We start from the raw sequence: 27,662 nt of genomic DNA on the forward strand, positions 1-27,662 counted from the left end.
GATGCGGCGTGTGCGCTTCGGTTACGCGTTGCAACTAAAATCGTCACTGCTGTGGACCACTCATTGATTTTCGACCGCTCGCAGTCGTAGATACGGTGCGTGCACAAGGATGGCGCGTTCTCATGTGTCTCGTAGGAACTAAAGCTTTATCCCACGGAGTTTTTCAGGCCAACTAGGCGGAGATGTGCTCAGCTATGCTTAAGCTCTTTGTCTACTATCTTAACGCTATGCTTTAATTCGGGTATCCTATGCATGTTGGTTTGGTGACTTGTTTTGTGCTTTTACGCACATTCATTGAGCTCTTACTGGGTCCACGCTGCGCAATATAAGTAGGCGTTTTGGCAACGTCAAAAATCCTAGAAAATCTACATCACTGTTGCTCTTCGTGTTCACTTTTATACGGAATGCATTCCAGAGCTGAAATTACGTTCACTAAAGTCTCTATGAGTCCGCTCGTCAATTTGATGGTAAAATGCGTTTAAAGGAAGCCAAAGGAGCTTTTTTTGAGTGTTACCTCCTAAGAGTTCCTGAAAATTGTTAATGTGTAGTTGAAACTGGAGAGCCTGACACTATTGAAATAAAATGGTAACTTGTAAGTGGATCATATTCACACACTTTGTACCTTATCTTATTGGTTACGGTGAGTAGGATAAACAACGGACAAAACGTTTAGCGTTGACGAATCTCTCTGAGACGCTCGGATGCAACTCGATTTCAATTTGTATTCCTGGAGGGTAACGAACGAATCTGTGACCTATACGTAGAATGACGGAAGGTCGCCAACCAACCGATGTATCTATTCAGTGTTCCTATCCTCTCAAAGATATCTGCTACTAATTCATGGGTCCAGGAGTGGTGAAAGGCTTCCTAGAAATCGGCCAGTTTCGATCAATCGACCGATAAGATATTTTAGCACGCGCTTACCATTCCATTTTATAAACGGCCAATAAAATAACCTTGAAACATTACGTAGCGCCTCTTTTCCTTTTTCTTTCTTTGTTGATTTTTTTCAGTCTGGCAAAAGTCTTATTAGGCCGTTAGCTGTGGATTTTGCGGTAAAACCGCGTACTTGGATCAGATGCAATCAAGCGGTTGGTTTGGTTCTAATTACTTTTGTTAATTTGTTTTTCTTTTAATTTTTTTTCGGAAATACCAGTACTTTTTCAACAAATTTTGACGACACCTCCCAAACAAAACTGAAAAATAAGAAGCAACAAGCCTCGCTCACAAATAACAAAAACACATAGTTTTGACTTTATTACAAGAGTGACAGTCAAATTATCACAGTTGAGCACAAAAAAAATATACAAAAAATGCATTTTAAGCAAATGATGTACTGTATTTTGTAGGTATTATTACCCAAACAACTCTAGAAATCATCATCAATAGAGTTACATAATAAGTATTGGATTCACCGTTTATACTTACAGTTTATGACGTACTACTCCTAACAAGCAGATATTGTAAGTTAAAAATGTGAGTTCGTTAAAAATTAGTTGTATAAAGCATGGAAAATTGTTGGAATTTAAAATCACCACTGCCTACATATCGAATGAATGGAAAATTCTGCTTGGAATGTTACCTAGGTGAAGGTTTTTGCCATTTTCAGAGGACATAGTGTCGCAGGGTCCCATAGTCTGACTCGATGACATAGTACAGTCCTCGACAGGAAATGTCTCGAATCTCACAGAATGAGATGTGAAAAGACGTGATTAATTTGACCAGTGGTACGGTATGTATATGATGAAAGAGTGTAATTTAGAACGTTTCGAATCTATGAGTGAACGATGGTGCATCTCGTGCTCGGTTCGCTCGAGCGCATCCGGAACTGATCTGTTCGTTCAAAGTGGACGGACCGCAACTGAACACGCCGATATCGGGCGTCTGAAAATACAGCGAATGATTGTGGATTGTGGACGAGTTTTCCTGTTAAACTAATGGACCCGTCCGTTCTAAGTTGAAGGCGTCAGGAATCTGGGGTGGTGCGGGTTTCAGATGGGTTATGCCTATAGATTATGGGAAGAAGGGTGATTCCGTCTATTTCTTCCTAATTGCCGTAAAAAAACGGCCCGGAAGATGCGGCTTTGAGCGTCCCGTCGCGCTATTTTTTACAACGAGTTCGATTGGAGCGCGCCAGCCTTGTGCGCGCACCGCATCTTCCGGGTCTTTTTTACGGCAATTAGGGAGAAATGGAAGGAATCATCCTCCTCTCCATAATCTACGACCCCGTTAGGAACTCTCCACCTGAAATCCGCATCACCTCAGATTCGTGGAGTGATGCCTTTAAGTTGGTCAGCCAAGTCCTAGCAACCGTTGTTCCACTTTAGCGTTTTAGGTCTAGGGACCTCACGTGAGCATCTCCACCTACTGTAGCAGGAGAATGACCTGTCAACCCACCAGAAAGTATACTGCACAACCATACCGTATACAACTCTGACTAAATTCTAGTGGGCTTTGTACCTTCTTATTCTGTTTTGTGGTATACTTATAGGTGTTTTCAAGAAAATAAATAAATAAATAAACATACATCATTGTGAACATTTTGGATATACGAGAAGAAAGCGTCGAAATTTGGACGTCCGAAATGATTGTGAGCTCTGAGGCCTGTGAACATCGACTTTCCTTGATGATCACCACGGAAATGTTTCTCGCATATGTACTGAAAATTTTCCCTTTTTTTTTTGATATTCTTGGATATTAGGGTTAGCGGAATATTCGCTTCTCAACGTACCAGCATAGTTGTTCTTAGATCGAATTTGTGGAAGAACTGAGTGACAAAAATATGAGTCTCTAAAAGTTCGTTAGTATCCAATTCTTCGACATCTTTCAGTACATCCACGAACCATTCGTAGTTTTTATGCGTTGGACAAATCCACAAAAAGTAGACCTACAGAAAACACTGCAATCAAATTCATCACAAAATCACGTCAAAATTAAAATATACTCATATAGATATATAAATACTAAGCAAAAGCTTTAAAAGTTAACCTTTTTGCATTTAACATTGTGGTGTCTTCCTGAGGTAGTTTCGAGGACGAGATCTGTCAATGTTGACGCGTATGGTGTTACTCCTATTCCACCACCGATCAGAATAGCAACTTCATAGTTTGTCCATTCCTGAAAATATCGTAAAATAAAAGGAGAAGTAAAAAATACATAATAATAAAATGTAAAGTTATTCACAAAAGTTTCAGGAAAGCGATGAAGCTTATTTGGTCTTAGCTGTAGAGGATAAAGGATAAAATGTCGAGCGTTACTCAATCCGCTTGGGATCCACCGCCTTGCTCACTTCAATTCAGGATCGTTTGAGGTTCACGAACGTGTAACTGGCTCATACAATGACTTGCGGTGACTAGCCGATGGGTCAAGTCAGTGTTTTTATCCTTCCAGACACTTCTGGTACCAATTTATCGACCCAGGAGGGATGAAAGGCTTGGTGAGCGCTTGGGCGGATTCGAACCTCCGATCGATCGTACAGATGAAGCGGAACCTCTTACCGACTGCGCTACACCATCCGTGATTTTTGGCATATAATAGATAACTCTTTTCTTGATAGAACATCATAAAACAAAAGGTATGTACCTGATTTCCGTCCCCATATGGTCCATTCATATGAACTAATGGGTACGGGGATCCGTTTGCCTGAGCACGAATGATCTCCGACCTCATCTTCCATGTCCATGGACCAACAGCCTTAGAATATTCCAGTGTTCTCTTTGTGTATTCATGTAGATCTCATGATACACACATGATACCTTGATATAGAGCTCAAGTGTAGGAGATTGAGGAGCTGAGGCAAGCGAGAATGCATGGCACTCATTAAATGCACAAGAAAAGGCTGGCGATGAAATTTTTACCCATTGACCAGAGCGGAAAGTGAAAGACAAAGGTCTCTTGAACTGGAGATAGATGATATCTGAAATTGAAATTCTAGATTCACATTCAATATTTTTAAGTAATTATGTGTAATTTGTATTTATTATGGATTTTTTATTATTTTAATTTGTATCTTTAATTTATTTTTACGTATGTTATTTATTATTGTTGTGCGATAAATATATTGATACAGTATTTCAAATGCGAACAAACCTGACGGCAATAGTTCAGCGTTGAGTATTTTTAATTTTTTGTATTCCTGACGCATACCTATGATTCGATCAATAACAAAAATTATCACTGGGCCAATAGCATAATACCAAAACTTTGGTGACTGAAAAAGAAATTATTAGTTTAAAAAAAAACAATTACGTCTTAACGACGACATGAAGAGGAAGCAACGATTAGTGGAGCAAAGTGGAATTGTTCAATTGTGAATAATCACGAAAACTAACTTCTATTTACGAAAAACATTTATCTATTAAGAAGAAAAAAATCCACGAAAACTTACTATTAAGTAATTTGTACAATCAACATTCTACAGGAACGATGGCCTTTCTTTAAACATTCCAGTTCAAATGACGTCATCAAATTTCAGCAGTTAATCCAATGAAGTCTATCGGAGCAAATTGAGTGACCTTACCAGAATAGTTATGGCCGCTTGTGTTTTTATACTTATACTTATACTTTTTATACTTGTTTTTTCATGAAAATGTATAAGACTTCCGGATAATTCTGTCTTTAGTTTTCGTACTAGGTCACTGACGAAGTGAAATTATCTATACTGTATCACTACGGTATTACGTATATACAGTACTATTGTTATATTATATTATTAGCATTTTTATGTAGTGCTATAGTAGCGTAGTATAGTATGTGTCTATACTTATAATTGTTAGTGCTTGTACAGTATCCTGAACTGTATATATCCAAAATTATAACATTGATTAGTTTTAACTCATATTTTTGAAACATTTGTGATGGTTCATGAGATTTTTTTCAGAATATACGTAACTCTACTATACTGTCTAAACTCACATCGAGCAGTTTCGGCAAGCCATGTAATACGGTGAGCGCGTAGAAGGCGACGTTCAGAAGATGGGTAAGCCTATAAATATTATTTATTTGTTCTAATACAATGATTTATTAGTAGGCAGGAATCATAAATAATCAATAATAAGCAGAAATCGCAGTAGGTCAATTAGTAGGTGATCTAACAAGGAGTACATCTAAGGAATCACAGAAACAACATGATAGATATTCACGGGAAATCGATCGATTTTTACTTAAAGAAATACTGTCAGCAATGCCAATTTTGTTGTTCCATGTGGTTTTCTACAATGCGTTTCTGGTTTTATTTCATTTTTTTTTGAAATTTTTTGTACATGTTTTTTTTTTCCACAATACGTTTCCGGAAGGTTTGGGATGCCCTAACTCACGTTTTTCTTCATTATCAACGGAAAATTTCCCGCCCCGTGAACAAATGGGAAATCCTATCCTATCGTTTTCCCATATAAGAAAATATAGATTTATCATTACATCGGTCCTTTTGTAGATCCACGCTCACTTTATCCACAAAAACACATACCCCTTTAGGAAAAAAAATACGCAAGAAATTACCGGAATGCATGGTAAGCTCTCTTCATAAAGCAAGGTAATGCGAACACATAGATGATCGACATTACAGCCACCAGTAAAATACCAGTTAATCCAGTGATCGTACCGTAAAACCAATAACTAATCGATGGCAAGAAGTTGGATCTGAAATGAAACTGGTAAAATTTCGGAATAGCTCTCTTCTCTTTTTTTTTTGTTGAGAATTGTTCATAATAATAAAATAAAATAGAGCCATCGGACCTTCCAAAGGAATAAAGAAAAGGATAAGAAAGGAATTATTAAGGAAAAGGAGAAGAGGGAAATTAGAATGATAAGAGTAAACATAAAGCAGCCAACATAAATAAACAAATATAATACAAATGATTTTAAAAAATAATTCTAAAACATAAAGTAGGAATAAATGAGAATTAAACACTAATGAAAATAAATATACAGAGAAGTAGTAAATATAAATAATAAATATAATATATATAGCAACAGCTGGATTCCGAATTCCAATTCAAATTCTGAGCTGTGCAGATTGTGGTTGGCCAATTTTGGCAGAAATTGGTAATTGTTAGGAATTTTATCCACGTAAATCTACTCAGCTGGTTAACTCTTGAAACTCCTCTGTCTTCAAATAATCAAGCTTTTGAAAATAAATGATTGCGTTATGGAATGAAAATCACAATGGATCTAAAGCTACATTTACTCCTTTAAAACACCTCACCCAAATACTGCTTCCTGGAACAAACAATTGAGTCCTTCCTGACTTTGAGTGGCTACGTGATAGAAATTCACACAATGACCAACGGTGTGTAGTGTAGCCCAAAATGCTGCGAAAAGTGCAACAATCTGAAAAATACGAAAAAATTAGTGAGTAAACTGAGAAAAACTTTTTGAGGAATTCCTCGTTCTCTTTTCCTCATTCCTCCTTGTTCATTAACACGCTGGAAATTGCTCAGGAATCACAACGGATAGCCGCTACAGTGGTCCACCTAATGTTCAGGTCAAGCGAACAATTTCTCTCAGAACTGAGAAGATAACACTGTTAAAATATCGCTATTTGTTTTATTTGCGGTTTGACTACGTGGAGGAAAATGATTCCTCTTCTTTTGCGCAATTTTTCATCATAATACTACCTTTTCTTCTTATTTTTCTTTCTTTTTTTTTTTGCTGATGAAAAAGCTCGTAGGTAGTGATAGTAATGCGGTGTTAGTAACAGTTTTAAAAGTTTATGGTCAATGATGGTCTGTAAAATCGTTGAAAAGGCGATACGAGATTTTAAAAAAAAATTGTTCGTTATCGCGTAAAGGTAGCATACCACAAATCTGAGGGAACCGGAAACGCACAGGAGATCGGCAAGTGTACATAGAGGAGCGTTCTAGCGTACCTCGTAGGAATTAAAGCGGTTCTCACGCCTGTCTTCACAACGACTAGAGGGAGATGAGCGGAACCATATCCGATCAAGCAATCTACAATCCCATCTCTATCTTTTCGTGCGGTTCCCCTCATCACGTCAGATTTTTGGTATGCTGCTTCTGAAGGCAGCGTGTCGTGAAATTTCCGATGTCTGGATCCCTCGTGCACAGTACAGAATTCGGGGAGTAGATTACAAATATACGGGCAGCCGCGCTCAATTTTCCCTAATTGTTCCGAGAAACGACGTGGGAGACGGCACTACTTCCCACGGGATACGTTAGAACGCGCCCCCTCTACGCACGCGTCGCGTCCACGAGCGTGCGGCCGGAGATCAATAAGGTCTCTTCGCCAGACTCTTCAAGTAAAACCAATTAATAGGCGCTGTTGAGTGAACCAGGGCGTATACACAGTTGTCCAACGAACCTCTTAAGAATTAAGGCTGTTCCCACGCCGTTTTCCAGGATGATTAGGGAGTACTGGTCGCTAACGCAACGGCTATACACGAAATCTACACTCAAAACTTTATTTGAGAGATCCAAACGTTCGAAAAATTTGTGAAACGCTGCCTTTAATCCACTTAAGACCAAGGGTCAATTTTTTTTTGACAACCGATCCCAGGTTACCCTCTATATAATAAGAAATTTATCTGCGATTCTGAAAACTGACCTTGTGGAAAGTGATAGCCGAATCGAACGGAATAAACTCTCCAATGGGAGTTTCACGAATGAGCGTAATGACATTACGACAAACAGTAAGCAAAACTACTGCCATACAAAACGATAACGCCCCGGCAGCTCCACGTGTGATCGCAATCCCAGCTCCCATTACACGACGCAAATCACGATGTTCGGTCTCATAACGATAATCTGAAAAGCGTAACGGTAAGGCAGAATGTCATCTTGCAGCTGGTCGCCTTCAAAACTTACGCCAGAATCGTTCCAAGAATACAATAACGTTAATACAACAGAATATGAACATAATCGCGATGTGTTGACGATAGGTTTCGATGAAAGCAGCGATCGCTGGCAGGATATTACGAGGAACGCATGGCGGCTCAGGTGCGGTGGATAAGGCAAACGAGCCCAGAGAGGCAGTTCTGAAAAAATGAAAATCAGAAGTAGAGAGGTTGGACATTTAATCGAGTGATTACATAGTGGCGTTTTTTATTCAATTTTAAGCTCTGCGACAGAAAAAAATACTTCAGCGCTTTTTAACACGGTCTTCCGAAGGAGCATCTCTTCCTCTCCAAGGTGTCGCTTTTAACTTTTTATCCCGATTTGATTTTTGTTAATTTTTAGATCAATAAGTAGGAGAGGTGGAGGAATAGCTCTTCTAAAGAGAATTCGGAGCAGAAACAGAAAGAAAGATATTTTTATAATTTGGCAGGAAGTGATTTTTAGCTTTAAGGAGAAATAGAAAAAAAGAAACAGATGGGTATGATTAAAAATGTTCACAGGTGTAAATGCTACGTTTGTTGGAAGATACAATGAAGATTTTCACCCTTTTATTTGTTTCTAATCGAATTTAAATGGTTTTCTTGGGTATTGAGAAAAAAATATGAACACAAAGGAGGTCCCAAAGCGTGGACGTTAATAAGAATGATACAGCCAGTACCAAAAGTGTTCAACCGGATGACCGTGTCGCGTCTGTCGCAACGCGCGCTTCTTTCCTGCTTGACCTAAGCTACATCTTCTTTCTGATCTTCTCCGGTCGGAGGCGTATCGCCTTTAACCGGTTGAACACATTCGACGCCGACTTTACTCAGCAGAAAAAAGATTTTCTTCGTGATTTTCCTATGAGATCAATGCAAAGCATAAAAATCAATATGCAGTTGTAAGGAATCACTGCTGTAGAGAAAATTTCATTATGAGAAGTTACTAGAAACATATGTTTTTGAAACCACAATTCATTTTGTTTGTAGCGACTCACTCATGTAGATTCACTTTGATTTTCGCTCCACGGAAATCCACACCGATAGGTCGTCGTTCATCGACTTGTGAGAAGATCGCTTCGAAATCAGCTGCGGTTAGATATTTTGAATCCGGGCTTATTCCTGTAAAAAAAACCGCTTTAACACTCATATGAAACCAACTAATATTTAAAAAAAGAATAGTATGTTTAGGTGAAGAAACTTTTGGAGAATCTGTACAAAGAAATTTCTTGTGATCAAGAAAGTAATCTGAAATTCTCAGGATATCATTCCAAATGGTTCCTTTGAATTTTTCTCACCTGATCGACTAAGAATACTCTCTATGACATGATTTTGACTGTTTTCCGTGATATTCACGCCAACAACAGCGTTTAGTGAACGAACGAATTCGGCAAATTCGCTTCGACGTACACGACCGTCCCCATGTACATCACACATAGCGAACAACAGCTTGTACTTGTCTTTGATAGATCCTTAACATAATGACTAAAACTTTTGGGCAATGAGGAATTCTAGTAAAGACGAAATAGAACTACATAAAAATAACAAAACATAAATAACAACACAACAACAACCACAACAAATAACAGAATCAATTTTTAGGGGATATTTTTATTTTTATTTTCATTCATTGTATTTCTTTTTTCTTTTTAGGGGATAGATAGGGGATAGAGAACTGAATGACGACTGTTCTCATTTTTAAGCTACATTCCAAATTTATAAGAGAATAATTTTTAATTAATAATCAATTCAGTTAATTTTCTCTGCCTCTCAGATTTAAATACGAATTCAAAAATAAACTTCATTTATGAGAAATCCTGATAAAGACGAGATAGAACTACATAAATATAGTAAAACGTAAACAATACAACAACAACAAACTCACACACAACTGAACTACGTTGCAAGCAGCGCGTTGTAGTGGTGGCAAATCTGTGGCCGCAGAGGTGCTGCCTAGTCGCACCGATTTTTTTTTTCTTCAATGTCTCTGGTTTTCGTTTTTTTTTTTGTTATTGTTTTTATTATTGTGTTCTGTTATTTGGTTTCTTCTTTTGTTCGCTCTTTCGGCTTTTTTTTAATTGCGCGCTGTCTAGCTCCTGAAGTTCTCCCGGTTAAAAAAAACGGCAAAATATACTAACGTTTCAAGATGATTTGAACGAGATGAAATTTTCAAACGGAGAATAAAAGCATTATGCATTATGGGGCAAGGTGACAGCGACATCACTGCAGTCTCGTTGTCACATTGACATACGCAAATTTCTCGTATAGGAACAATTTTCTCGCAAAAAAAAAAATTTATTTTTCAGAAAACTCCTCCAGAGTTTGAAACTTATACGCTTCAACTGATTTCAAGAGAAATTATCCAAGCATTTTACTATTTGCAAGGATTTAGGGTTAATACTTGTATTGCGTTGCTCTCGAATTTATAAAAATTCCATGGGACCCTATCTCTCCTATCCTTAGGTCTTGCGCATGGAAGATTGATATTCCAGATGTGAGCACTTACCGAGACTGAACTTCTGCAAAACTTCCAGGAATTCAGCAAATGTCATCACATCGTTGTCAGAATGGCAAGTCACGGCGAACATCCTCTGCACAAACATATCATTCTCACGCATTCCCATAGCTTGCGCCAGTTCATTTCTGGAAGAAGGTTAATCTCTGCTAACTACATATTTCTGTAACAAATCTCTAAAACTAATCATACCTAGTAATCGTTTGATTAAGGATGTCATCAGTATCGTATTCCTTGTTTTCTGTATCGCTTAGTTTAGGCTGATCGAATGCACGCGCATACGCTTCACGGAAGAAATAGTCTAAACGTTGTTGACGTCGATCCTGAAATATGCAGAAATCTTGGGTTTTCCAGGATTTCCAGTATGAAATTAATGTTATGCCAGTCTCGTATTTGGAAAAAAAAGAGACAAAGAGGTTTGCTAGAAATTATTTTGGTGATTCATTTATTCATTTACCTATTTATTTTATTTTATTTTATTTTATTTTGTTTCGGCAATAATTTTTTAGCTTTCTGAACACTCAGAAAGCTAAAAATCTCAATAATTTTCTCAGAAGCTTTAGTTTGTTTCGGTGACTTTTTGAAATCTGGTTGGTGTACAAAAATCTGGACAACCAATCTATTTCTGTATTCATACAATACCAGTTCATTTCTACAGTACTTTTTACCTATCTATGTATTATATTTCTTCTTACAAATGTCTAAACCTATATTAGATCTTGTAGAAATCAATTACATCTCAAATTTCTGACGACTTTTACTGAAAGAGACATCGATTCACCTTAGTTTCAGCCTTATCGAGTAGCACTTCGTTAGCGGTAGGAATAGCAGTAACACGTCCATCGAATTTCTTCAAGCAGAGAGTAAGCGCCGCTAAGAACTCCGGCAAATGTTTATCGGATGGAAGACGAAGTACCTAGGAGAAAAAATTGTTGGAGCAAATACGGTAAGCTTCTCTTCTTGAAATATAGTATTTGTCTTCATCTAAAGATTTTTGTACGTGTATTTCTCCATTATTTTTCTTACCAAATCGTGTGTTTTCCTAAGTTTTATCAGACAATAAGGTCCATGTACTGTGGATGCGTTCGGTTCACTGTGATAGACCGTTATCTGAAAATAACGCTAATCCAGGAAGAAGAGACCAGTTTTAAAATGTCTAGGAAGAAGAGAGTAGTACAAAAAATCAATGTTAAAAAATCTTTGGATGAAATTATGAGTTTATTGGTCGAATTAGGGTAATTAGAGCAAGAGATAGACATCAATCAGAAGATGAGATGCTCTTCAGGATTATAAAACCCATCCTTTCTCAAATCTTTTACTAATATTTAAAAATTTCCCCCTAAGTTCTAAGAAGGGTTGAAGCTCAGAATCAGTAGAAAGGCAAGAAATCACCAATGCGTCCATTTACAATACACATCATTATCAATAGAGCATGTTATAATCTTCACATTCACTAAAACTTAATAGAAACCCTCAATTTCTCCGAAACACAGATCGTTAGAGAAAAATAATTTACGGATATTTCTTTCTTCAAGAAATTTGGCCGCTAACGGAAATTTTATGGATATACCATAATCACTTTTTGTTGAATTTGTAGAAGCACAAAATTGTCTTCAGAGGAAAGAAAGAAGTTATTGAAGAGGAAAAGACTTAAATCATTAATTAATATTTAAATACTTTAGAATATAAGTGAATATGAATATTTAAATATAAAATTCAAAGTACTAAAATGTTAATATTATAAAATATATAGATATAAGTATTTAAATGTATTAAAACAACATGGCGATAAAAATTTTAAACAAACAACATAATATGTTAATAAAATTAAGAATAGTGATGGTAATTTACTAATGTTTTAAACTATATAAAAACTAGTATATATAGTACAAGTGGTACAGTACCACTAACAATTCCAATCGAACAATTCAGTGTGATTTCACCAAAATCTATCCATCTGGGTAACCAATACCGATTCTAAGAAAGATTTTTTCCAAGGGTTTTTTTTGCTAAACTCGTACCATGTATCGTATCGTGCTCTACTCGAAAGCGATAGCAAATATGGTCAACCTTATTCCTTTGTAACTCACTTCAATGCAATGAGTAACGTACCTCAGCATTATCCGGGAAAATCATTTTTCTTAAAATTATTCCTCGTGGTTTTCTCACAGTAAGAACACCGGGAGCAAATTCAACGATCACTTGTCGTACGTAACATTCTTGTAGCCATTCGAATGCTAAATACATCGGTGTCTGGTAGGTTAAAGTTTCTAGTACAATCTATTCTTAATGGACAAAAATTTTCTCGGATATCAAGGCTGTCCTCACTACCGTACCCTGTACAGAATAACGATCTTTTGGCGCATCATCGTCAACAGCGGTGGCAGAGAGATCATCGTACGAGCTGTCCCATCCCATGCGACGCCGTCGTTGCACCAGAACGTAGCCGATTCCGATACAAACTATAATTAGGTTCATTTTTAATTTGATTAACTCAACATCCCCTACTTTTAATCGTTTAAAAATCGTTATTTATATTATTTCTTTCGCATCGTGTATTAGTAGTGGGAAATTAAAATTTCTCTTTTCATCTTTAAATCAAATAGTAAATAGTAAATAATAGTAATCAAATAATATTTTATGAGGATGGACAATAAACGAAACGTACTGAGTGGAATACATCCTAGGCCGATGAGTGTGAAGATGTAGGTGACTTCATTTCCTGTGAAGTGATCGAATCTCATGAATGGGATACATTGTTCCAATCCTAAATAGGGCAGGTATATGAATAAAATAACAATAAATATAAAAAGTGAATATTCAGGCACAGAATATCATTAAATAATAACACAATGATAAATAAAATAACTAATAAATAAAATAATTATGTAATTAATAATAAAAAATGCAAAATATGCTCATCTACATTTTAGCGAAGAGGAAAATATTGGTACGAGGAATATAGGAACGGAGGCGGTCTCCGAAGCATGTTATTGGATCTTAGCGTGCCTACATCGCACTAAGGACAGTTTAAGATGGTCTATTCCTCTCGGATTCAGGATCCTACGTTGCGGACAATGATATTCCTTCCTCTCCTTTCTCAAGTGCTTTCCCAGCCATAACACAAAAATTGAAAGGAAGTAGGAAAACTGTAGCAAACCTGTGTAGTTCACTTGAAAAGGTTGAGGACAAGGATCACCGTCGCGGAAGTAGAAGACCTGGAAAAATCGAATTAAATCCATAGAAGAAGACATATAGATAACATGATAACTGTGTAATTGGAAATTCGAGAATGTGGAATTTCATAGAATGAAATTTTAATCTTTTGCTCCCTAAACTTTATTTTAATCTTTCCAAAGGTTTGTACGTAGGTGACTTTCTTTCTTTTATCAACTTTCTTGCCTTTAAAATAATCAAATTTTTCATTTCCGAATCAAAAACAATGAACCTTATGTGCTTGGTTGCTATTATATTTATTTATTATTTATTTATAAAAAATCCTCACGTCATCCTGAAGCCAATCGTCAGATATTTCTGTGGTAGCTCGAATGATGTCTCTCAAGGTAATATTGTGAATTTTTCTGATCTCTTCAGTGGTAAAAAGACCATTCTGAGTGTTTTCAAACCAGAACCTGGAAGTAGTACAACAGTTTTTGAGAGAGTTTTTCACTTTGTGTTGCTGTCCAGCAAAATTTTACCGATCCGAATCTCTGAGACGTTCGAATTGATCCATTATGATCGCTTTGAATAATTCGCCAGCACCGTTGTCTCCTTCAAGCATTCCGCCCACGTATGCATCCAAATAATTAATGTCACCATATAATTCGGCTAATTTGTCGAATAACTAAACTCGGCGGAACTCAATGAGGATAGTGAACAGAGGAGCAGAAGAAAAATTAAAAAATACAAAAAGTCACAGATATTTTCTGTTTAAGAGAGAAAAAAGAGCAAAAACATTTAAAAAAAAAACTGTTCATATGTTAACGCTTGTTCAGCGAACCTCTCTTTTTTCCTTGTAGAGCTTTTCATTGATGGTGTGCCATTGTTTTTCAGGAAGATTGAACGTTTTCCTGAGGACGTTGTACGGAGGAAGGCCGTTATCTCGACCACGCATGATCGACGAGGCGACCACGTCCAGCCGAGTGAAGTGCATCGGACCGAAGATGTAGTCTAAAAATAACAATTCCTGATCACTACGGTAACGGCCATGGGGCCCGGTGGTTCAACGTCGTCCAAATCCACTCACGATTTTCATCCCTAGCCACTACAACAAACTCCCACAGAGCTTTTCTTGAGGGATATGGACATTAACTTGACCCGGTGCATTGGGTCACTTCACAAATCTTTGTATACACCTCGTTCATAATATTTTGGTGCATTCATAAAAACATCTATCATCTTCAAAGATATTGTCCTTCCTTCCTTCTGCAGTAATGATTAGGTTAATACGGAAGATCTGTGGCAAAATTGCTAGATTTTTTTAGCTCAAGCAAAATGAAGCACTGTTTATTCTTGAATGATAAACAAAAAATGTTCTAGAAAGCTTCCACCACAGAAATTCATAATGACTGTACGTACCGACTCTACAGGCTCAATTAATTAATTAATTAGTAATTATCGCTTAATATGTCTCATACTTTTTTGCGCCATCTCATGTACTGTGAATTTCTCCAACGCTACTCTATTACAAAAATTACCATTTATTACTTCTTTATTTGAAAAAAAAACTAAAACTTGTTCCGTATCCAGCAAAAAAAGAAACTAGGCACGTTAATGTTTCTCGCTGGTTCATTCGCTTTGAGGAAGGAGATCTATCGTTCGAAGACTAGCTATGCTTAAAATGTGCACGGAAACAAATAGTACGACTAAATTTGGAAGAGTTCGAATGGAAATGTTATTTCAATCTTTTTTTTTAAACCGATTGCGAAGCAGAGAACCAAGATTATTAACGACACTTTGTATCAGCTAAACGTTGACGTTTCACTTTAGAGGTGGAAAATCGAGCAAATCTGCAATTTATCCTCCAAAACTCCTCAACATATGTAGGCTAATAGCCTGCTATCAGTTGGGTTATAGAGGAGTAATGAAAATAATCGTTTTGCCAAGATTCAAGCATAGTCGAACTTTTGCTCAAGTATTCCATTCCTCCTTATTCCTGGGACCTCGTTTCATCTGATTATTTCTCTTTAAATACCAAAAGTTCCAACTTAAGGACGAACGTTTCGACAATCGAAGTCAGCTCGTAAATAAGGTGTCCGTGGTCAGGTCATTTTCATGTTTTTATTGTCCTAAGAGAAAAAAAATTTAAATGTTATCTGCTAGATGGAAGAACATGGCCAATGCAAATGGTTATCAAATTTGTTAGCAGAAACATTGAACGCAAATAAAGTTGAAAAAAGAATTTTTGGAAAGTTCCAGATTAGCAGCAGAACTTTTGCGACAACCTAGTATTTGTGTAGAGTGATTTCTGATATGGTAGCTTAAGTGATTGACAAAAAGAATTCATGCTCATTCCGGAAATAATTAATGGATGAGAGTTGACGAACCTCTGAGGTCTTCGACAATGATGAGATCATCAGCTTCAGTGATCTGAGATGCCATTCCTAGGATTATTTCATCTACACTATATTCTTGAACAATATCCTGAGCATTCCACCTGGAACGGGTACATTAATGTGTTACAGAAGTTTCCAAGCTATGTACACAATCTTATAGGCTTCATTTTTATGGTCGCAATTTTCAGAGCCCCGTAGATTACAAAATAACATAAGATAGTAAGAAGACAATAAAAAATGGGGTAAGAAAAATAATAGCATTACCAATTTTGGCATAGTCGCAAAGCAGGAAAACCTCCAACCTCCTCACGGAACTCGCAATGATCAACGTTTTTGCGAAGAATCATCGCTGGTGGGACCTATAGAGTGAACTTTTTTGAGCAAAAAAAAAAACTTGCAAAAGAGCAAAATTTTCGATAGCAATAAAAACAAAAGTAACTTTACAAGTTACCAATAAACGGACTCACTATGCTGTGAGGATATCGAAAAGCGGCCGCAGCAAAAGCGTGTGAAATACCCGGTGGTACGTGAGGCATGTATTTCGTGTACGGTTTCACCTCAGTGTCTAACAGTGCAGGTAGGAAGTCGTAGAAAATAATTTTCTGGAAAGAACGAGCACATTTGATAATTTTATGTAATTTTGAAAAGTAATTTAATGTAATAGAAAAGTAAAAGAGTAATTTGATGTAATTTTGTAAATCAATAAACCTATATAATACGATACAGTTGTGTTCTCTCTCTCTTTCTCTCTCCATTTCCCTTCCTTTCTTTCTTTCTCTCTTTCTTCGTTTCTTTCTTTCTTTCTTCAGTTTCACATTGATTTACTACTTATTTTAGATTCTTACAATCACTATAATTGGAAAAAATTCATCAAAGTTGTTTTTGAAAAGGAAAGTTCAGAAAAGTTTTTTAAAAAATCGTTTTAAAAAAGTTCCATTGCGAGCGAGAGCATCTAGCTTGAAAATTTCAGGAGGAATCTTTTCTTTGCAGCACCAAAACCAATCCAGAAATTCCTATACGGCTGTTTCACATCAGTGAAAGGTGTAGTTTCGTCCAAATATCTTTTAATTTACCTGAAGTGTAGCAATTAACCATCGACGAGCTCCCTGGAACAACTCTTCATCTGTCCATGTAGAGTTTTCTTTTTGTAATCTGAAACAAACACTTTATATGTGCGTACGTCGTGCTGGGAGATGAAAACAGGTTACAAACCTTCCGGCGAGGATGTTATGCCATCTGTATAGAATAATCCCGAACGAGAGAAGTCCGGGATTTTCATTCACTCTGGAGTCACCCAGAACTGAAAAGAACAAATCTGTATCGGTTCCGTCAGACTCAAATAAAAATATCTATATCTTTTTCACGTATTCAAAATCAGTTAAAGACATTGAATTGATTCTGAAAGAATATTAATTTTGTATTAAACCTGGAATATACTGCTACATATTGGAATGAACTTTCATACGAATATTATAAGTCACGCTTTTTTTTTGAAAGCGTATTCCCTTCTCTTCGTATTGCTTCTAATTGGTTATAATTGGTTTTCAGCTCCATTTATCATTCATTAGCATTCATTTAATTTGAGGGTCATTTAACTTGAAGTAATCAGAAAACTCCATTAAAAGCTGATGAAGAAGAAAACCCTGAGAATATTTCTTTCACGTATTCATAAATAGTCTGGAAGCGATCTCATTAAGGAATTCCTTAGTCTCGAAGCTACGGTGCAACGCTGGATCAACATTTCCAGGGGAAGAAGAGCCTCAAATACGACGACCGAGGTAGTGGAGGTGATGGAAGCTGACAAAAACCACCTAATAACCCTAGACAAAGGTGATCTACTCAGAATTAAGTGGTTATGCGCAAAAAAAAAATCAAGAATCACTGACTACGTAACCCTTCTCGCTGGGTGGTGGCGGAAGGACCCGACAAGAATTTATGACGCAAAATGGAAACAGAAGAAAAACCAAAAAACGACTACTGTCGTCACCATCAACCACAAATTTCTGGGTTTCTACGGGACAGTGACAGACCATGGTAAAAATTTAAATTATTTATTCTTATATATTATATTTATATTTTATTTATCTGTAGAAATTTACCAGTTATTATGTAAATAAATAACCATAAATACGCGAAATTTTTGTAAGTGCGCATTCACCACCTCTAAAAGCTTTGTTTATTTATTTCTATTTGTTTTCTCAGCACCAGGACACATCAAACTCCAACTTATTCATAACTGACAAGTAGAAGTGAAACCCACGAAATAATCGGTCCGGATTCATAAGTCGATGGATTTGTGGCGGAGGTGGATTGTTCAGAGGTATGTGAGGATTATTGAACGGAGGATATCTACAAAAATGAGTCTGTCCGTCACCAGCTGCGCTCTGAAAGTTACGCCGCCAACGCTTACCGTCTTACATTCCCTTCCCTGAGTGTTCCGTTCTCGAACGATCTCATAGTGGCTACCCATGCCTCCATTACACTGTACACAAATGATCCATCAATCCATGCTGTTCGTTCGTTCACCTAAGTACGAACATTTAAAATAGAGATTTGAAGAAGATTCTGGAAAAGGTGGTAAAGAATAACTCTACCTCTTAATTCTATAAAAATTTCCTTTAGGTGAAGATGTTACTCAAAAGGACCAAAAACATAAAGTACACGGTGTTGATCAATCACTACGAAGATACGCCCACGCGTTCCACTTCGTATTAGAATTGTTTTAGGTATAGGAACCCGTATACAGCTTTACAATAACTTCCGGAGCCTATCCAATACTTCAAGTCAAAATTTTTATCCTCCCGGATAATTCTGGCACCAATTTATTAGCCTTAGAGGGATGAAAGACTTGTTTGGCACTGGGGAGATTTCGAACCATCAATCGATCGTGCAGTCACATGCGAACCTCCACGAGCTGCGCTGCACCAGCTCCACCTAATCATAACTATTAGTCTAAATCTAAAGGCTTAGAAACAAATTCTGGAAGCTACACAAACAACGTAGGTACTCTTCCACGAAAAACATCAATAACGAAGAATTGGCGGAGTTTCAGCTGTGGGAGGGCAGGGTGCAATGCAAGAGTAGGTCTGTGACGTCAATGGTTCGGCACCGCTCAAATCCAACTAGGTTTTTTTCTTGGGAGTCGATTAATTGCTACGGGACTTATTTAGAGGATAAGAGCAGTGATTTGAGACGGGTTGATCCTACATCTCATTGTATTGCCCTCAGACGCATACAAAAACCTCTGACGATTCTGAATTGACGTCGAACGCGTGGGAGTATCCCAGAACCATTGTCAACTGTTCTTTACTTTTTAATCAAAGAGAGCAATTTAAATGTTCAGCAATGTTTCTGTCACTGCTGCGCACTCGCTCGTTGACCTCACCTGTTCCCGTGGCGAATTGAATCCCTGCCCTGTTTGCTTGTCGTATTTTGCTCGTGTGAACGGCATATTTGTCCCGGTCCCGTCAATATCATAAACCTGAGCGAAGAAATGATCCAGTACTTTTACTGAAGACAAGTAAGGATGTAGAAATAATATATAGATGAAAGGAAACAGAAAATCCAATGAAAACATCGACGACAACAGGAATGAATTTGAGTTGTTTTCTGGGGGTTCTGCCAAATCCTTCAATCACTTACGGGATCACCCGGTGGTACAGGGATTTTCATTATTTCCAGCGGGCAACTTGTTGCTGTTGAAGCCATGATTTCGTACGCAACGACCTGACCTAGAATTTTGAGATTTTAATTCAAGTATTGAGTGAGATGAAATTGAATGTCTTAAAGGCAGCATTTCACGATTCTGACGTGATGAGGGAATCCGCGAGAAAACCTAGATGTGGAGTTATGAGGATTGCAGGATGTGGGGGTGGTTCCGCTCATCTCTTCCTGAACGTCGTAAAAAAAACGACGTGGGAACCGCTTTAGTTCTTACGACGTACGTTAGAACGCTCCTCTCTGTACACTTTCCGATTCCCTCAGTAGTCTCTTCATTGGTTTTACTTGAAAAGGCTGGAGAGAAGACATCGCTGGTCTTCGACCGCTTGCACTTGGACGCGGCGCGTACACAAAGGTGACGCGTTGCCACTGAAATCGCCTTAAAAACGTCGTCTTCTACGCTGTTTCTTACGATGGAGGAAGATGAGCGAAACCACTCCCGATCCCGCAATCTACACCCTTAGGTCTAAATTTTCCCACGGATTCCTTCACTACGTCAGATTTGTGGTATGCTGCCTTTAAAGCAAAATTAAAATGTTCCTTTAAAACTTAAATCCCTCTAAAAATTTAGCCCACATTTACTCACCACGATACAGTAACAAAAAAGCTTAACCGACAGAGAAGCATCCAGCAATGCTTTGTGTTTTATAGTGGAACTATCGGGAGTTTCTTATTTAAGAGAATACGAGCAGCTTAGAAAAGAGAGCACCACGGAAAAATTGTGACTTGTAGGTGCATAGTTTGACTTTATACAGCTACCTTGCTCTGTTTGCAATTAACCCTAAACGGAGTAACTAAAATTTGTAAACTACGGAGTATAAAATAAATCGAGTAAGTAATAAATCACTAAAACCACTCAACCATCAAATGAATTTAATTAGATACTATTTCTTTCATCTTTAAAGGCATCACCCCACGAATCTGGCGTGGTATGGATTTTCGTTGGAGTCTACCTGTGTCGGGTAGACTCCAACGAAAATCCATACCACGTAGATTATGGATACATGGGTGGTTCCGCTCATCTCTATTTGGATCACTGTAAACAGACGGCTTCGGAATGCGCTTCCTTACGACCACCTCTATTGCAACGCGTTTGAAATGAATTCCCTATCGGGGCGTCCAAATGATTATCGACGAATCGCAGGCGGGGGCGGGGCGCAAGGGTGGCACGTTGCACTAGAGGAGGTCGTAAGAAACCGCGTTCTGAAGTCGTCCGTTTACAGTGATGCAGGTAGAAAAGAGCGGAACCACCCCTATATCCATAATCTACGACCCGATATAGGTGTAGTCCAACGAAAATCCGTACCACGCCAGATTCGTGGGTAACGCGTTTAAATAATGAATCAAACTTACTAAAGAAAGCAAACATCGATGTGAGATTCCTTGCATTTGGAATTCCTGCATTTCCTGAAAGTGAATATCTCTTAGGTATGCCTGAACTTTTTTTTTTCTGTACATATAGTCATAAACATGGTTTATACAGTCGGAAGTCAAAAGTCTAAAACACATGTGTAATTACGCAAGTTGTTGCGATCGGGGTGGGACCGGCACTAGGTCCAATTGGACTGCAAAGATGAGGTAGGGTCCCCGTCGTGCCACTTGAACTTGCAGCCTTCCAAGTTATTTTGACCTAATTGTATTTGTTATGCGCGCTTGCTTTTGACCATTATAATCTGTATTATTTTATACTATTACTATTACCATTATTTAATTTGTTCTATTTAAATACGCTATATGGAATTCTAATTAAAAAAAAACTTGCATTGTGAGAAAAAAAGATTTACAAAAGCTTTCAATACAACGAAAACAGAACTTGTCACTCCGTAATACACCGTTTTCAAATAGGAGTGAAGCAAAAAAGGGAATAATTCCAGTATGCCAAACTTGCATCAAATTTGTGAAAGCAAAAAGTTTGTAAAATTTCCGGAGTTCTTTTTTCTATTAAAATCTCTCAAAATCGAACATTAACCTAGTTATAAAATGTAAATATCCAAGAAAGAAACCTTTAAAGACGAGATCGGATAGCACTCGTGCTGAGGGTAACGATAAGTTCATCATATACACACCATCTTCGTAATTTGACGGTGAATCACGATGGAGACGACTACCTTTAACATGAAAAATAAATAAATAAATAAATAAAAACCACTTAAAATACGTTCGAAATCCAGATATTTTATCTGAGGGAAAAAAAAAGTTCCAGAAAATACGGATAAAATTCATTCAATCAAAAAGAAAAAGAGTTCGATTCCAATCAAACAATCCTTCATTTAATTGAAAAATGCCGACCTGCACTTCCCCAGTCACGATTCGCGAGATTATTGTACCAACCATCGTAACGTTGGAACTCTTGCGTCCGTAACGACTCTGTAAATGTATGTTTTGAACGAGTTAAAATGAAATCTTTTTTTTAAAATGAACAAGTTTTAGTAATCTCGTGGGCATTTTTTTCTTTATGGAATTTTTCCAATCATTGAACCTAATTAGCCACCACAAGTTTATTTATTTTTTTAAAATTACTTTTCTATCATAGCTGTTAGATGAACACGTTTAGGATTTCCTACGCAAGAATTCTGTAAAGTTCATGGTTTATGATCTATGGAATCTACGAAATGACGCGTGATCTATGATCTACAAGATGTGTAGGCACGTCAATATAAGACGTCTAAGACACGAGGATTTGCTAAAAGATATTACTGAAGCCTGATCACCCATTAACCTTTACTTATCCTTACTAATTTATTTATTTATTTACTTATCTAATACAGTACGTGCATTAAGAAGCCACTAATGTACGTGAGGAATTCCGTACTTTGTCATCTGATCCTAATTCTGGTATAATTTTATTATTCTGTTACTGTTGGATATAACTATGAGTTCTATTTCGACCTGACCCTCAGAAAAGAGGTTGATTTCCGTTGAGGTCCGCCAGATGACGAAGATATCGGGATTCCTTTGGGGGAACGTATAAAAACAAGTGGAGATTCCAGTGGGTAACGCGAGCACGTGTGCGTTTAGTTTTTCGCCCCGGGTGTTGAGGCGATTTCAATGCTGTCCTCCATATTTGTCCCCCATATAACAGTTTTATCTACGACGAATTTTTTCTGACCTAAACTACCACAACTTCATTTTTTTTTAATTACTGGTCTATCACAGGTGTTCTCAATAATTAAGAGATCATCAGGAGTTTTAATAGCATAGTTTTCCTATCCCAAAATACACAGGAATACCTGAGAAACGCAAGTAGCCCAATCTAGTACTAATTTAATATAAAGTAGCCCAATCTTTCGTGCTACAGAGTGAACAGGTCACCACCTGGGTGACGACTGTTCCACATCCTCGCGAATTGCATCATCGGTAATTTTCTTACAATAGCTGCTATAAACCATCATTATTTATTTAAGAGATTATCGCTTAGCTACAACGACTTTTTTTTACTGGGTTAGACTACTATAATTTTATTTATTTATTTTTCTTTCATTACTGTGGTTTATCACAGGTGTGCTCAACAATTTGGGAATTAAAAAGATCACTCCGGATGTTCTATTCAGTTCACTAACAACCCAACCAGTAGCAGATAGCTTCGTTTTTGATTCTGTCCAGGAATCAAATCAAATCAAGCCACTTTAGGAGGAAATTGTTTGGAACACGACGACTAATTCGCTAAATTCTCCGAATTAAACTATTTTGATTCGAAAGAAGAGGAAGTAAGACATTTGATTGATACAACCACCGACTGACCGAAAAACTTCGGGCCTACGTAGTTATCGATCAATGAATATTTGCGGCAAAAAGAAGTGGTGAGTGAAATAAACATTATAGAAAAATAGAATATAATAAAGAAAAGAATATGAATATAGAATGCTTAGAATGATTTCCAGGATTGTTTCAGACGAAACGCTCTAAATAGGCAGCCAATGTACTGGCTGTTTTTGTCAAGAAAAAAAAACAATAGATAGAGATAAAATATGGTCAAAATGACCTATCTCGTAAGGCTATTGCATACCCCGAAAAATTTGAATGAAAGTTCTAAAGGGAATGATGCTATAAGTGTCCTATACCTTTTCTAGAGTATTCTTTTTACATAAGACGACAACAAAGTCGGCATTAAAGGCAGCATACCACGAATCTGAGGTGGCACGGATTTCAGGTGGAGTATCCGTATACGGGATGGGAGACTATGGAGAGGGGGGTGATTCCGTTCATTTCTTCCTAACTGCGGTAAAAAAACGGCTCGGAAGATACGGCTTCGGGCATTCTGGCGCACTATTTTCCACAACGAGTTCGACTGGAGCGCGCCAGCCTTGTGCGGCGCCGAATCTTCCGGGCGTTTTTTTTACGGCAATCTGGAAGAAATGGACGGAATCACCCTGCTCTCCATAATCTACTATCCCTTATAAGAACACTCCACCTGAAATCTGCACCACCTCACATTCGTGGGGTGATGCCTTTAATTTGGGTCTACGGCCCAAAAGTTAGATCTACGGAGTGTTACTCTCACGTTAAGGATTGAAACCAGACCTCTACGACCACTTAAATGGGTAGGATTGTTCAAATGCAGACAACAATCAACAACAACAATCACTGGGATCCGCATTGACCTGTTTAGCTTGATTGATTAGCTTGTCGGGCTGACTGGCTTCAGATATGTTCTACCGGATGAACGCGACGCATCAACCGCAACGCATTGTTTTTTCTTCACATCTTAGCACCCACTCCCCCATTCCTCCACCGCGTCCTCATGAGAAACCTAATCGCAATCATTCGATTGAACATTTTTAGTATCGACATTGTCTCAGTCATTGGAATGTTATGAGAAACTTTATCTCTAAGACAGTCGTAAGAAAAACAAACCTATTGCATCTGTCGCTTGGGGAAAAAAAAACTAACACGCCTATAAATCTAATAGAATGCTGCAATGCTGTTCATTAAGTGGACATAAAAACACAAACCTGTTCCTGAAACAAGTATGAAGAATCCTTGGGTGAGCAGGGCTGGGAGAACCCAACCCATCAGGCAGTTCACTGAAATAAGTGTTTTATTCGGCATTATTTAGGTAGAGATGCGAGCATACAGCGAGGAAGAAAATAATTTAAAGGAAAAAACCGCATGTAGGAAACGCCGGGGATCTGTCGCTACGACAAAATGTCAGATGTTTTCGTGATTTTTCTCAAAGCTACTAATCATATTTATTGAAAAATTTAAAATGAAAATTGATGCAACAAAGGAAAATGACTGTGATGAACGCTATAGAGCTAAAAATTAAAATCACTTTTCTCAATTGAATGTATGCAAACACTTTCCTTTGCGAAAAAAAAATTAGCGGAATTACTTTCTATCGCTGTTAGACAAGAAGTAGGATAAAGTATAGTTGAGATCCTTATTTCTGGAAGTAAATAATGAGGTCACTCGGGACCCTAAGACCTAAGCAATAGTCTTAGAGGATCTATGACAAGTTGGCTGAAGTCACTAAGAGAAGAAAGTAAGACAGAACGTCCAGGAATAAAAGAGGCACTAGGGCCCCCCTCCCCTCCACTCCTCCGAACACACTTCTCTCTAGAAGTATTGTAGGGTCACATGGCGAACGGAACAGTCACGTAAGCGATTGCGCTCGAAGCGGAGCGGTAGGAGAAAGCGGTTGAGATCGGGGTGGGACCATCCCTAACCGCAGCGCAGAATCTTGTTAGCAAGGGTCCTCACTCGATCCTAACCGGTGCGCTTCACCGCAACGCTTCGAGCGCAACCGCCTACGCAACTGCATCCTGCTTCATGTCGTTTTGACCCGGCCATAGTTCCTTGTTCTTACCAATCGATAATACCAGAAAAAAACGAAGGATTTGTGCACACGGTCAAACTTTCATACAACCCCTTATACTGTCTCCAAATATGTGCAATGTGCAGCAAAATATGACTTTCGGAGAACTGCAGGAAAAAAAATCCCCCAAAGGCAGGATTTGTTTCCACATTGAAAAGCCTTATTCTAACTCAGACGAGATCGTTTTGGAACCACGAGTATGTCTGAAAAGTTGAAACTGAAGCGAAAAATTAATTTGTAAGCTCAAATGGCATGTTTTGCTGTGGTTTCCAAGAGGGCAATTGGCAAACAGTAGAGAAAAAACTATGAGTAACGTTAAAATACTGAATTAGTTGAATATATTGAATAATATTCGCCAAATTTTGCCACGAACTCTAACCTTTTAGTAAACGGTGACCTTTCGAAAACACATCAACCACAAAACAATACCTAATAAGGTCAAACGAAGAAAAATAGCCGGAAAGCCAGAAAAATAACGAAGAAAAAGTGAAAAGAGGAGAAGACGATGAAGAAAATAGAATAACAACGACCACAACCGAAAAACTATGCGAATCAACAAGAAGATATAACTGGTTTTCTGGAAATCATAATGTTACTGGCTGAAAACTAGTTTCTTCTCTATCCATCATCTTTTGCTTTTATGCACAAAAAATAAATGATTATAGGAGAATTGTATCAATTTCCTTTTGTGAGATACCAGTAAAAAAACCAAAAAAAAATCGATAGTGAACCGCAAAAGATTCACGTCGATAGAATCCGGTCTTCGACGAAGTGTGTCCAAGACATACATCGCTGGACACCTGAACGCTACAGCGCTGTGTGTGTGTGTGGTGTCAGCTGGACAATAGCTATGAATTATGAAAAGATTTGCGAAAAATTTGACAAAGCAAACGAATATCTGGATTTTTTCCAGAGATTTATTATTTTTTTCGTAAACAGAATACTTCAAAATACTACTCAAATGGAGTTTTTAAAACATGAGCTTAGATTTTCTAATGAATAAAAATATTAAATAAAAAGAGTTAGAAATATTTGCAGCGAAATTTCAGCATTTAGTCATTTCCGGGAAAGTTACCACTTCATGTTAAAAAAGAAGAATATATCAGGTTTGAAAAGCATTTTTAATGTGTGATTTTACGAAGCGAACTGTAATAAATACCATAACAATAATGACAATAATAATAATAATGAAATAATAATAATTATTATAATATGCAGTAGCATTTGTCCACGCAAGGTAACCCATACTTACTTTAAAGGCGAAAAGTTACATTGAGGAAATTTTTCATACTTATATATATACATATATATAATATATATATATATATATATATACATGTATATATATATATATGTATATATATATATATATATATATATATATGGGGGGGGGGGGTTAGAGGTCCGCTGATTAGAGGAGTCATATGGTCGATGGTTCGAAGCCGTTCTAGTGCCAACCAAACCTTCCATCCCTCCGGTGTCAATAAATTCGTACCAGACCTGTCTGGAAGGATAAAAACATCGAGTTGATTATGGTTTGGGTGGCCACCGCAAGTCAATGTATAGGCCAGTTATACGTTCCAAAATCCCAACGTTTACGAATTCCAGTAGAACGCGATGACGCATTCCAAGTGGGCTCAGAGACTTTATTCTCTTTTAATCTATGTACTATGGTATAGCAAAGCATGTTTTAAATTAAGAAACATAATAGAGACTTGATGCATACTAAAAAATTCCAATTCATGAGTGGTAGCCAAGTTCATTATGCTAAATTTCAAATTTAGTTATTTGAAGAATAGATCAGTAGATTCGAAAGAACGCTTTAGGAAGAGCTTATTCTATAATAAGCGTTAACTTTCTCCGCTATAATCAGATTTTAAGAATATTATATGCTCATGAATAAGAAGAAATAAAGAATGAAAGTGGTTCGCGACAATCAGTCTGTATGGGATGTGCAGTACCATAAAAACTGCCTTAAAAAAAAGGTTCCGCTGCCTGCACGATCGATCGGAGGTTCGAATCCGCCCTAGTGCTCACCAAGCCTTTCATCCCTTCGGGGTCGATAAATTGGTACCACACCTGTCTGGGAGGATAAAAACACAGACTTGCCACATCGGTTAGCCCCCCGCAAATCATTGTATGGGCCAGTTACACGTTCGTGAACCTCCAAACGATTCTGAATTGAAGTAAACGTGGGGACGCATCCGAAGCGGACTGATCAACGCCAGACAC

General features: G+C 37.6%; 1 protein-coding gene across 1 annotated transcript; it reads right to left on the bottom strand.

The window, feature by feature from the left end:
- Positions 1 to 1,758: 1,758 nt before the first annotated feature.
- On the bottom strand, positions 1,759 to 24,628 carry RB195_009088 (uncharacterized protein; the record flags this gene model as incomplete). Its single annotated transcript, XM_064195922.1, has 38 exons — positions 1,759 to 1,884; positions 2,528 to 2,659; positions 2,732 to 2,887; positions 2,989 to 3,117; positions 3,583 to 3,693; positions 3,756 to 3,916; positions 4,090 to 4,210; positions 4,915 to 4,984; positions 5,497 to 5,637; positions 6,203 to 6,327; positions 7,561 to 7,760; positions 7,821 to 7,990; positions 8,824 to 8,947; positions 9,124 to 9,297; positions 10,332 to 10,468; positions 10,533 to 10,663; positions 11,122 to 11,256; positions 11,367 to 11,450; positions 12,453 to 12,577; positions 12,677 to 12,802; positions 13,009 to 13,107; positions 13,501 to 13,558; positions 13,846 to 13,972; positions 14,039 to 14,184; positions 14,341 to 14,510; positions 15,887 to 15,996; positions 16,160 to 16,254; positions 16,363 to 16,497; positions 16,969 to 17,047; positions 17,108 to 17,195; positions 18,156 to 18,244; positions 18,306 to 18,421; positions 19,281 to 19,376; positions 19,538 to 19,626; positions 20,969 to 21,022; positions 21,619 to 21,723; positions 21,905 to 21,982; positions 24,568 to 24,628. 38 exons carry the CDS (start codon positions 24,626 to 24,628, stop codon positions 1,759 to 1,761), a joined length of 4,473 nt encoding a protein of 1,490 aa, XP_064047067.1.
- Between the last annotated feature and the right edge of the window lie 3,034 nt (positions 24,629 to 27,662).

This window comes from Necator americanus, chromosome III (genome assembly GCF_031761385.1).
Source record: "Necator americanus strain Aroian chromosome III, whole genome shotgun sequence".
NCBI lineage: Eukaryota > Metazoa > Nematoda > Chromadorea > Rhabditida > Ancylostomatidae > Necator > Necator americanus.